We start from the raw sequence: 12,858 nt of genomic DNA on the forward strand, positions 1-12,858 counted from the left end.
GAGTTGAAAGGGACCCCCAAGTTGCCATCCAGTTCATCCTGCTTCTACTGTAAAGGAAGACACCATCCGATCCCTCCCAACAGATGGCCACTCAGCCTCTGCTAACAAACCTGAAGATATTTATTTATTATTATTTATTTACTACATTTATATGCCGCCCTTCTCACCCCAAAGGGGACTCAGAGCAGCTTACAAATTCAATTTACATACGATACATTATATTATTAGCATAGTACAATACTAGCATTAAATTACTATATTGTACTATATCATTACATTGTAATATTATTAGTAATATTACATTTAATATATAATATATAATTAATATTATTAAATTGCATTATTATCAATATTATATGTATATCTATATATATATAAGGGTAATGAAATTTCGGCCTAGGACAAAACAACAAAACTACACATCCCAGAAACACTAAACTTGGCAGCACAACCCCCTCATCCATGCCTCTACGTTCATACAGAAAGAAAAGAAAAATAAAGTCCTAATTAGAGGGAGAGGAATAATTGTTTTTTATCCAATTGCTGCCAGTTAGAAGGCTAAGCTCCTCCCACTTGGTCTCCTAGCAACCCACTCAGCCCAGGGGACAGGCAGAGTTAGGCCTCACTTAGGCCTCTTCCACACTGCCTATAAAATACAGATGATCAGATTTTGATTGGATTACAGTATATGGCAGTGTAGACTCAAGGCCCTTCCACACAGCTATATAACCCATTTATAATCTTATATTATCTGTTTTGAACTGGATTATCTGGACTCCACACTGCCAGATAATCCACTTCAGTGTGCATTTTATACAGCTGTGTAGAAGGGGCCTCATATAATCCAGTTCTAAGCAGATACAGTAGAGTCTCACTTATCCAAGCCTCGCTTATCCAAGGTTCTGGATTATCCAAGCCATTTTTGTAGTCAATGTTTTCAATATATCATGATATTTTGGTGCTAAATTTGTAAATACAGTAATTACAACATAACATTACTGCGTATTGAACTACTTTTTCTGTCAAATCTATATATATAAAAGAGTGATGGCATCACGGCGACCCACAAAACAACAAAACTACAGGCCCCCCAACCTCGAAATTTGACAACACAACCCATCATCCACGCCTCTAGGTTGATACAACAAAAAGAAAAGAAAAATAAAGTCCTAATTAGAGAGAGAGGAATAATTGCTTTTATCCAATTGCTGCCAGTTAGAAGGCTAAGCTCCTCCAATTTGGTCTCCTAGCAACCCAATAAAAAATAATAAAAAACACTAAAAAATAATACAATAAAATACTATAATAACAGAAAATAACTAAAAATAATTCAAGAAAATAATAAAATATAATAAATAAAAATATAACTTACAATAAAATTAATAAAAAATTGCAAATAACGTCAAATTAAAATTACACAATAATTTTTAACCAATACCACCACCACTTTGCCACAGCAACGCGTGGCCGGGCACAGCTAGTTTGTTATATAACATGATGTTTTGGTGCTTAATTTGGAAAATCATAACCTAATTTGATGTTTAATAGGCCTTTCCTTACTCCCTCCTTATTATCCAAGATATTTGCTTATCCAAGCTTCTGCCGGCCCATTTGGCTTGGATAAGTGAGATTCTACTGTAATATAAGATTATAAATATAATATGTAATAATTACTGTGATATAATAATACAGAACAATAGAATCTCTAAAATCAGGACAGTAAATAAAGAACAACACTCTGAAAGCATAAGCCACAGCAACGCGTGGCCGGGCAAAGCTAGTACAATATATTAGAGATGGCCTTTGTATTCCATTTGAATAGCTCTTTACCATCAGAAAGTTCTTCCTGATGTTTAGGTGGGATCTCTTTTCCTGCCGTTTGAATAAATGGTTAGTGCATCACATTTTTGTTCTTAATATGGAAATTAAGGAAGGGAAGGCGAAGGAGGAAATAGATGCGGGGCTTTGGGCTGAAGTTGTCCAAGCCAGGGATGTGCCCTAAAAGGCTGCCCTTTTTCTCACCCTCTTGGCTGTGTTTTCCTTGGCAGCAGCGGCTCCCGAGCCTCCCAGAAAAGGAAAGCAATCCATTCCTTCCTTCGTCATTCGATTCCTTTTCAAGGGGAGGAAGGCCTATGAGCGCATTGCCCCACCTCACCGAGGAATGCTGCCCTTCAGTCTCTTTGGCCTCCGGTCCCCAATTCCTCAGCCCTGAAATGGGAAATCCTTTGCCCTCGAGACTCTCTTCTGTGCTGCGTTTGCATTCCTTTGGTCTCTTTGCCTTCCTCCGAGGCCTAAACTTGACAGGTTTGGTGTTACTACAAAGTGAGGCATTTGGGGACAGAATGCACAGTTTGGAGTTCGGTCCTCCCATTTAGTTAGCTGTTTGCAAGGAATTGTTGTTGTCGTGGTTGCTATTGTAATATAATACCAATAATACCTTATACAAGTGAGATTATATATAACTAGCTGTGCCCGGCCACGCGTTGCTGTGGCGAAGTATGGTGGTATGGGAAATAAAGTACAGTAGAGTCTCGCTTATCCAACGTAAACGGGCCGGCAGAACGTTGGATAAGCGAATATGTTGGATAATAAGGAGAGATTAAGGAAAAGCCTATTAAATATTAAATTAGGTTATGATTTTATAACTTAAGCACCAAAACATCATGTTATACAACAAATTTGACAGAAAAAGTAGTTCAATACACAGTAATGCTATGTAGTAATTACTGTATTAACGAATTTAGCACCAAAATATCATGATGTATTGAAAACATTGACTACAAAAATGTGTTGGATAATCCAGAACGTTGGATAAGCGAGACTCTACTGTATTGAGGAATTGGTGGTAGTTAAGGTAAAGGGTAAAGTTGTGGAGTCCAGATAATCCAGTTAAAGCAGATAATATAAGATTATAAATGGGTTATATAGCTGTGTGGAAGGGCCTTGAGTCTACACTGCCATCTAATCCAGTTAAAATCTGATAATCTGTATTTTATAGGCAGTGTGGAAGGAGGCCTAAGTGAGGCCTAACTCTGCCTGTCCCCTGGGTGAGTGGGTTGCTAGGAGACCAAGTGGGCAGAGCTTAGCCTCCTAACTGGCAGCAATTGGATAAAAACAATTATTCCTCTCCCTCTAATTAGGGCTTTATTTTTCTTTTCTTTTTGTTGTATCAACCTAGAGGCGTGGATGATGGGTTATGTTGTCAATTTTCGAGGTTGTGGGGTGTTTAGTTTTGTTGTTTTGGCGGTCGCCAGGATTCCAGCACACTTATATATATATATATATATATATATATATATATATATATATATATATATATAATGATAATAATAATAATCACAACAATAATATACATTGCAAGTGGGATTGTGTAAAGAAGAGGAAGAGGTGGTGCAAGTGGTAATAATAACAATAATGCTAATAATAATAATAGCAATAATACAGTAGAGTCTCACTTATCCAACACTCGCTTATCCAACATTCTGGATTATCCAATGCATTTTTGTAGACAATGTTTTCAATACATCATGATATTTTGGTACTAAATTCGTAAATACAGTAATTACTACATAGCATTCCCATGTACAGTAGAGTCTCACTTATCCAACATTTGCTTATCCAATGTTCTGCCGTTTATGTTGGATAAGTGAGACTCTACTGTACCTTGAAAGTGGGGTATAATTGTTTATAAGAATGATAATAATATCAACACCTTTCAAGTGGGATATTATAGAATAACAATAACAACAATACCAGGCAAGTCGGATATTATATATAGAATAATAATAACAATAAGGCATTGCGAGTGGGCTATGATTATATATGATAACACCTTGGAAGCGGGATATCATATAATAATAATAATAATAATAATAATAATAATAATAATAATGACAACAGCAATACCTTGCCAGAGGGATACTATGTTATAAATAATAATGGGTGCTGTGCCAAAAGATCTCAGCCGGCATTTGGAAACAATAGACATTGACAAAATCACCATCTGCCAACTGCAAAAGGCCACCCTACTGGGATCTGCACACATCATCAGAAAATACATCACACAGTCCTAGACACTTGGAAAGTGTTCGACTTGTGGTTTTGCGAAACGAAATCCAGCATATCTATCTTGTTTGCTGTGCCATACAACGCTGTTGTGTTGATAATAATAATAATAATAATAATAATAATAATAATAATAATAAATAATAGCCCACTGTCCTCTCCTCATTTGTTTTCCATCAGAATCCCTGTCCAGAGTCCAACGCCTCTTTCCTCTCCAAGATCACCTTCTGGTGGATCACCGGGTAAGAAGGGGAATGGGGCTTTCATAGAATCATAGAATCATTAAATAGTAGAGTTGGAAGACACCACATGGGCCATCTAGTCCAACCCCCTGCTAAGAAGCAGGAAATCGCATTCAAAGCACCCCCGACAGATGGCCATCCAGCCTCTGCTTAAAAGCCTCCAAGGAAGGAGCCTCCACCACGGCCCCGGGGAGAGAGTTCCACTGTCGAACAGCCTTTCTCACAGTGAGGAAGTTCTTCCTGATGTTCAGGTGGAATCTCCTTTCCTGTAGTTTGAAGCCATTGTTCCGTGTCCTAGTCTGCAGGGCTTTGGCTGTAAAGTTCTGGCAAAGAGATCTTCTTCCCCCAGACTTGCGTTTTCCCCATTTCACCCAGCCTTTTCCTCTTCCTCCCGCCATGCAGCTTGATGGTCCAGGGCTATCGGCGGCCCTTAGAAGAGCGGGACCTGTGGTCCCTGAACAAGGAGGACACGTCCGAAGAAGTGGTGCCCGGTTTGGCCAGGAATTGGGCCAAGGAGTACGCCAAGAGTAGGAGGTATTCTTATTATTTTTATTCTCATTGAGTTGGAAGGAGACTCCAAGGGCCACCCAGTTTCTCCCCATTGTGCCATTAAGGAAGATATAATGACTTATTTTTATTGTTGTTGTTGTTCTCATCATTGGAAGGGTACCCCAAGGACCATCCAATCCAGCCCCCTTCTGCTATAAAGGAAGCTAGAATTGCTCTATTATTATTATTATTATTATTATTATTATTATTATTATTATTATTATTATTCCACTCATAGAGTTGGAAGGGTACCCCAAAGGCCATCCAATCCAGCCCCTTTCTGTTATAAAGGAAGCTAGAATTGCTCTATTATTATTATTATTATTATTATTATTATTATTATTATACTCATAGTTGGAAGGGAACCCCAAGGGCCATCCAATCCAGCCCCCTTCTGCTATAAAGGAAGCTAGAATTGCTCTATTATTATTATTATTATTATTATTATTATTATTATTATTATTATTATTCCACTCATAGAGTTGGAAGGGTACCCCAAGGGCCATCCAATCCAGCCCCCTTCTGCTATAAAGGAAGCTAGAATTGCTCTATTATTATTATTATTATTATTATTATTATTATTATTATTATTATTATTATTCCACTCATAGAGTTGGAAGGGTACCCCAAAGGCCATCCAATCCAGCCCCTTTCTGTTATAAAGGAAGCTAGAATTGCTCTATTATTGTTATTATTATTATTATTCCACTCATAGAGTTGGAAGGGAACCCCAAGGGCCATCCAATCCAGCCCCCTTCTGCTATAAAGGAAGCTAGAATTGCTCTATTATTATTATTATTATTATTATTATTATTATTATTCCACTCAGAGTTGGAAGGGAACCACAAGGGCCATCCAGTCCATCCCCCTTCTGCTATAAAGGAAAATAGAATTACTATATTATTACTACTGCTGTTACTATTATTGTCATAGTTGGAAGGGGACCCCAAGGACCATTCATTCCAGCTCCCTTTTGCTTTAAAAGATGATAATTATTGTATTATTACTATTACTACTATTACTATTACTATCATAGTTGGAAGGGGATCCCAAAAACCATCCAGTCAGGCCCCTTTCTAATAGATAGAATTACTATATTATTATCAATATACTACTATTACTATTATTATTGACACAAAGACATACCGGTAGTATGACACAGCAAACGAGATATATATGCTGGATATACCGTATATACTCGAGTATAAGCCGACCCGAATACAAGCCGAGGCACCTAATTTTACCACAAATAAACAGGGAAAACATTGACTCCAGTATAAGCCGAGGGTGGAAAAATTCAGCAATAAAAATAGATACAGTAGAGTCTCACTTATCCAACATAAAACGGGCCGGCAGAACATTGGACAAGTGAATATGTTGGATAATAAGGAGGGGTTAAGGAAAAGCCTATTAAACATCAAATTAGGTTATGATTTTACAAATTAAGCACCAAAACATCCTGTTTAGCAACAAATTTGACAGAAAAAGCAGTTCAATACGCAGTAATGTTATGTTGTAATTACTGTATTTACGAATTTAGCACCAAAATATCACGATATATTAAAAACATTGACTATAAAAATGGCTTGGATAATCCAGAAACTTGGATAAGTGAGACTCTACTGTATATGCTGTATCACTTCCCTAGTGTTTAGGACTGTTGCTGTTGTTGTTATTATTCTCATCAAGCTGGAAAGGGATCCCCAAGGGCCATCCAGTCCACCCCTTCTACCTTGCAGGAAGGCACCATCTGATCCCTCCCGACAGATGCCCCTCCAGCTCCTGCTGAGAAACCTCCTTAGGAATGTAGGGCTGCTTTTGACGGTGCGGCCTCCCCCTCTGCAGGCTGCCCATGCTGTACTCGCCCAAGAAGGCCCCCAAAGGGGGGGTCTCCAGCACAGAGGCCATGGCGGCGGAGGAGGCGGAGGCCCTGATCCTGCGCCCGGCGCAGCGGGACAAGAAACCCTCGCTCTCCAAGGTCCTCTACAAGACCTTTGGGCCCTACTTCCTCATGAGCTTCCTCTTCAAGGCCTTTCACGACCTCATGATGTTCGCGGGACCCGAAATCCTCAAGTAAGCCTCCTTCTCCCCTTCCTCCTCCTCCTTCCAAGATTCCTCATCCAAATCCTCATTTCAAAACCCCTGGAAGGCCAAAGTTTGGGAAATGCTGCTTGAGGGGGAAAAAAATCCATGTTGTTGCACTTTTCTCTTGTGAAAACTTGAAAGGGAATGACTTGGCTGCCTTTTCAGGGCCGCAGTGTTCTGTTTTCTGCGTAATCTCAGATTAGCTGGGCTCTCTGGAAACACGGGAAGGGCCCAAGGTCAGGGAAACGTTCTTTTCGCTCCGCTTCCCTCCCAGGCGCCTGATCATCTTTGTGAGTGACCAGAGCGCCCCCAACTGGCAGGGCTACTTCTACACAGCCCTCCTCTTCCTCTCCGCCGGACTCCAGACCCTCGTCCTCCACCAGTACTTCCACATCTGCTTTGTGACCGGGATGCGGCTCAAGACGGCCGTCATCGGAGCCATTTACCGCAAGGTATCCTCTCCCTTTCCAAACGGGGTGTCGGGACATATTGGTTTGCTACCTGTGTTTCATGGGAAATGCTGGTTAAAAGCCTCCAGAGAAGAAGGCTTCATTGAAAGAGGCCCCTAAAGATCATCTAGTCCAGTGGTTCCCAAACTATTTGGCCTACTGCCCCCTTTCCAGAAAAAAATATTACTCAGTGCCCCCTGGAAAGGGGGTGTGGCTTAGAGGAGTGGGCGTGGCTCCTGCTCAAGAGGGCGGGGCTGAGCCTCTAGTCCAAGGGGGAGGTGGGCGGGGCCACAAATGGGCAGCCAGGACTGGGATGGGCGGAGTTACGAGCTCTGAGGTAGGGCTGAGCTTCTATCCCTGTCCTGGGTGGGGCTAGAGGAGGGGGCGGGGCCTCTTCCCAAGTGCCTGATGGGGTTGGACCTCTATACCCCGCCCCCGTGTTCTAACGAGCGCTTCAGGGGAGGTATACAGAGGCTCAGCCCTGTCTCATGCTCTTGGGAAGAGGCCCTGCCCCCACTCCTAGCCCCGCCTTTTAGTCCTAAAAGGCCTCTCAGGAGAAGTATAGAGGCTCAGCCCTGTCTCACGCTCTTGGGAAGAGGCCCCACCCCTGCCCCTAGCCCTGCCCTTTAGTCTTAAAAGCCCTCTCAGGAGAGCTATAGAGGCTCAGCCCTGTCTCACGCTCTTGGGAAGAGACCCCACCCCACCCGTAGCCCCGCCCTATAGTCCTAAAAGGCCTCTTAGGAGAGGTATAGAGGCTCAGCCCTGTCTCACGCTCTTGGGAAGAGACCCCACCCCACCCGTAGCCCCGCCCTATAGTCCTAAAAGGCCTCTTAGGAGAGGTATAGAGGCTCAGCCCTGTCTCACGCTCTTGGGAAGAGGCCCCACCCCTGCGACTAGCCCTGCCCTTTAGTCCTAAAAGGCCTCTCAGGAGAGCTATAGAGGCTCAGCCCTGTCTCAGGTCTTGGGAAGAAGCCACGCCCACTCCTCTAGCTCCACCCCCTGTGGTCCTAACAGGCACCTCAGGTGCTCAGCCCTGTCTCCGGCACTTGGGAAGAGGCCCCGTCCCTCCTCTGGCCCCGCCCCCGTGTCCTAATAGGTGCCATCACCGCCCCCCTGGATCACTCCAGCGCCGACCAGAGGGCGGTAGCGCCCACTTTGGGAATCACTGATCTAGTCCAAGCCCTTCATTCTGTTAGGCAGGAAAAACACAAGCCAGCCTCTCCCAATGGGTGGCAATACAGCCTCTGCTTACATAGCCTCCAGAGAAGGAGACGCCCCATTTTCCTCATCCCCTTTTTCTCCCTCCAGGCCTTGGTCATCACACATTCCGCCAGGAAGAGCTCCACCGTCGGGGAGATCGTCAACCTGATGTCGGTCGATGCCCAGCGGTTTATGGACCTGGCCACATACATCAACATGGTCTGGTCCGCCCCTCTCCAGGTCATCCTGGCCCTCTACTTGCTCTGGCAGGTAGGTCACCAGTACCAATTTTAACACTATAATAATAATAATAATAATTATTATTATTATTATTATTATTATTATTATTATTATTCCTTTCACCTCCTGTTGTCTCAGCCCTGTTCTTTACTAGGACTCGGTTGCAAGTCTGATGTTTGTAACTTGGGAACTACCTATATTATATTAATTATGTATTATTTTGTATAATATCATATATTGAGCTGCGGAGTGTTATGTTTTCCTTAGAATTTAGGCCCCTCGGTGCTGGCCGGCGTGGCGGTCATGCTGTTGTTGGTCCCAGTGAATGCGGTCATCGCCATGAAGACCAAAACCTATCAGGTGAGAGGAGGCTTCTCTCTGTGAATTGATGCTAAATCCCCAGTCCATATTATTATTATTATTATTATTATTATTATTATTATTATTATTATTATTATTATATTGTGCTATTATTGTCTGGCACAGCAAACAAGATAGATATGCTGGATTTCGTATCACAAAATCACAAGTTGAACACTTCACAAGCCTTTAGGACTGTGTGATGTATTTTCGGATGATGCTTGCAGATCCCAGCAGGGTGGCCTTTTGCAGTTGGCAGATCGTAATTTTGTCAATGTCTATTATTTCCAAATGCCGGCTGAGATCTTTTGGCACGGCACCCAATGTGACCATCAACACCGGGACCACCTGCACTGGTTTCTGCCGGAGTCTTTTTCCCCGGGGCCGTGGTGGAGGCTCCTTCCTTGGAGGCTTTTAAGCAGAGGCTGGATGGCCATCTGTCGGGGGTGCTTTGAATGCGATTTCCTGCTTCTTAGCAGGGGGTTGGACTAGATGGCCCATGTGGTCTCTTCCAACTCTACTATTCTATGATTCTATGATTCTATGATTCTTTGAAGTTCAACCTTGAGGTCCTGATAGCGGCTGAGTTTTTCCTGTTGTTTTTCGTCAATGCGACTGTCAATGATCCAAACCTTTTTCTTTTCCACAACTGTGATGTCTGGTGTGTTGTGTTCCAGAACTTTGTCAGTCTGGATTTGGAAGTCCCACAGTATCTTTGCCTGCTCATTTTTCAATACTTTTGCAGGTTTGTGATCCCACCAGTTCTTTACTGCTGGGAGGTGGTACTTGAGGCATAAGTTCCAATGAATCATTTGGGCCACATAGTTGTGCCTCTGTTTGTAGTCTGTCTGTGCAGTTTTCTTACAGCAGCTGAGGATATGATCCATGGTTTTGTCAGCTTCCTTGCACAGTCTGCATTTTGGGTCATCAGCTGATTTTTCGATCTTGGCCTGAATTGCCTTTGTCCTGATGGCTTGCTCCTGGGCTGCAAGGATCAGGCCTTCTGTCTCCTTCTTCAGGGTCTCATTCGTGAGCCAGAGCCAGGTCTTCTCCTTCTCAGCTTTTCCTTCAGTTTTGTCAAGGAACTTTCCATGCAATTTTTTGTTGTGCCAGCTGTTAGCTCTAGTTTGTAGTGCAGTTTTCTTGTACTGATTTTTTGTCTGCTGTGCTTTGAGGAGTTATTATTATTATTGTTGTTATTATTATTATGGCTGCTGCTGTGAAATGGTGCCAACAACTAGTAAAGTGTTTGCTCACTCCTTTGTCTGATGAAAAAGCCCATGAGCATAATGCAGTATATTGCCCCTAATAAAGGTGATGCAGATTAGGATTTTGTGGCCTTTTGCTTCATGTCTGCATTGTAATCCATGATGCAAACATCTGTGTTTGCTATCAGTGGTGGAGCCAAGATAAAAGTCCATAAAACCATGATAAAAAGGCCCAGGGCCATAAATGACCTGCATTGAGTCAGGCTCCTCCCAGCAATTCCGTAAAGTCTGGTTTAGATAATATCTGGATTCTGCAGTCTGGAATCTAGAGATTTCGGACTGCAGCTCCCATCAGCCTTAGCCCACAGAGCCAGTACTAAGGAGGAGTTATGTGATTTGGAGTCTTCTTTTCACCATTGATTTGTGCCCTGTTTTAGTAAAGAAAATGATGACATAAAGTAAAACAAGCATTAATAATAATAATAATAATAATAATAGCAACAACAACAATAATAATAATAAGCATTTATACTACATTTTTTTCTCACCACAAAAGAGACTTAAAGTGGCTCCCATTAAAATGATAATGATAATGATAATACAGTCTCACTTATCCAAATTAAACGGGCCGGCAGAACGTTGGATAAGCAAATATGTTGGATAATAAGGAGGGATTAAGGAAAAGCCTATTAAACATCAAAATAGGTTATGATTTTACAAATTAAGCACCAAAACATCATGTTATACAACAAATTTGACAGAAAAAATAGTTCATTACACATTAATGCGATGTAGTAATTACTGTATTTACGAATTTAGCACCAAAATATCACAATATATTGAAAACATTGACTACAAAAACATTGACCACTGCGTTGGATAATCTAGAATATTAGATAAGCGAATGTTGGATAAGTGAGACTCTACTGTAATAATATTAATGTTTGTTTATACCCCGCTTTTTCCCTCCACAAAGGAGACTCAAAGCAGCTGACAGTAAAAGTAGTAGTAATAATAATAATAATGTAATAATAATAATAATAATAATATTCGACTTGTGATTTTGTGATACAAAATCCAGCATATCTATTTTGTTTGCTGTGTCATACTATGTCGATGTAATAATAATAATAATCCATCATATATATCTCTTTTGCTGTGTCATACTATGTCTTTGTGTCAATAACAATAATAATGTTTATTTAACACCCATTTTTTCTCTCCACGAGCAGACCTAAAGTGGCCGACATTAAACGCATTTCCATACAATGTATAAATCCCAAAATATACAGACATTATCTGTCAGGGGATGATGGTGTGCAGAGTGGATTCCAAAATTCATCATCCCGGTCTCACCTCCTTCTCCAGACTGTATTCCCATGCGGAAAATCAGCACTGGTCAAGAAATACTCCAGCAGGCGAAGTCCAACTGTTGATTAACTTTATTTACATAACTATTTACAGTTTGCATTTCTCGGCTTCAGAGCATAGCATTCATAGTCCATCTTCAGCGAGAGCTCAAGCTGAACACTCCAGATAAGATAAACAACACATTCCTCTGTCCAGAGGAAGTTCCTCCAAAGGCCGGAAGTCATGCCTGATAGGTCATAGCAATCACAACAGGCTGTCAGTCAAAACTAGCCTGCTGCTAACCATTTCATCACTGAAAAATACACACTCCTGCTCATCAGCAGTAAACACTTGATTTACATTTCATACAAAATACAACCATACTCCAACATTATCTGTAAGGTATGGTAGGCAAAATGCTGCTAAAAGAGTCAGTTTCCATGTATATTTTCCCCTAAATCCTCCCAAACGAAGCACTTTTGAAAGAAAGAGATCAGAGACAAGTAAAGGATGCAATAGCTAGGTTTGCAATGACATTATCTGTAAGGTATAACAGGCACGACAGTTGTTTAGGGCTGGTGTTCATGTGTATTTTTCCCAAGTGAAATTGGTCCTTGAATCCCAATGGTGACCTGGCTCTCTTGACGTCGTCCCTTGCAGGTGGCGCACATGAAGAGCAAGGACAACCGGATCAAGCTGATGAACGAGATCCTCAACGGGATCAAGGTGCTCAAGCTCTACGCCTGGGAGCTGGCCTTCAAGGAGAAGGTGCTGGGCATCCGGAAGGAGGAGCTGCGGGTGCTGAAGAAGTCCGCCTACCTGGCCGCCATCGGGACCTTCACCTGGGTCTGCGCCCCCTTCCTGGTGAGTCGGAAGGGGCCCCCAGAGGGCATCCGGTCCACCCCCTTCCACCACGGGCAGAACACCCCCAACAGACGGCCAGGCAGTCTGTTTAAAAGCCTGTATTGGAAGAGGCCCCCAAGGGGCATCCAGTCCAACCCCTTTCAGCCGGGCAGGAAGGCACAGTCAAAGCCCTCCCAGCAGATGGTCACCTAGTCTATTTAAAAGCCTCCAGAGAAGGAGACATTATTGGAAGAGGCTCCCAGAGGG

The 12,858-nt window shown here is 42.3% G+C and overlaps 1 protein-coding gene across 2 annotated transcripts in view; it reads left to right on the plus strand.

Annotated features, from left to right (window-relative positions):
• Positions 1–12,858, plus strand: part of LOC100559502 (multidrug resistance-associated protein 1) — a 75,700-nt gene that overhangs the window by 26,024 nt on the left and 36,818 nt on the right. The window contains exons 1-8 of one of the 2 annotated variants that reach the window (XM_062964595.1): positions 2,070–2,304; positions 4,246–4,307; positions 4,710–4,841; positions 6,702–6,929; positions 7,216–7,393; positions 8,699–8,860; positions 9,098–9,190; positions 12,409–12,612. In XM_062964595.1, the coding sequence (XP_062820665.1) occupies positions 4,714–4,841; positions 6,702–6,929; positions 7,216–7,393; positions 8,699–8,860; positions 9,098–9,190; positions 12,409–12,612 (993 nt within the window). In that variant the 5' untranslated portion in view covers positions 2,070–2,304; positions 4,246–4,307; positions 4,710–4,713. Of the gene's footprint in view, positions 1–2,069; positions 2,305–4,245; positions 4,308–4,709; positions 4,842–6,701; positions 6,930–7,215; positions 7,394–8,698; positions 8,861–9,097; positions 9,191–12,408; positions 12,613–12,858 lie in introns of those variants that run through there. The other variant, XM_062964594.1, reaches the window with a different exon arrangement.

The sequence above is a fragment of the Anolis carolinensis genome, unplaced genomic scaffold (genome assembly GCF_035594765.1).
Source record: "Anolis carolinensis isolate JA03-04 unplaced genomic scaffold, rAnoCar3.1.pri scaffold_13, whole genome shotgun sequence".
Classification (NCBI taxonomy): Eukaryota; Metazoa; Chordata; class Lepidosauria; order Squamata; family Dactyloidae; genus Anolis; species Anolis carolinensis.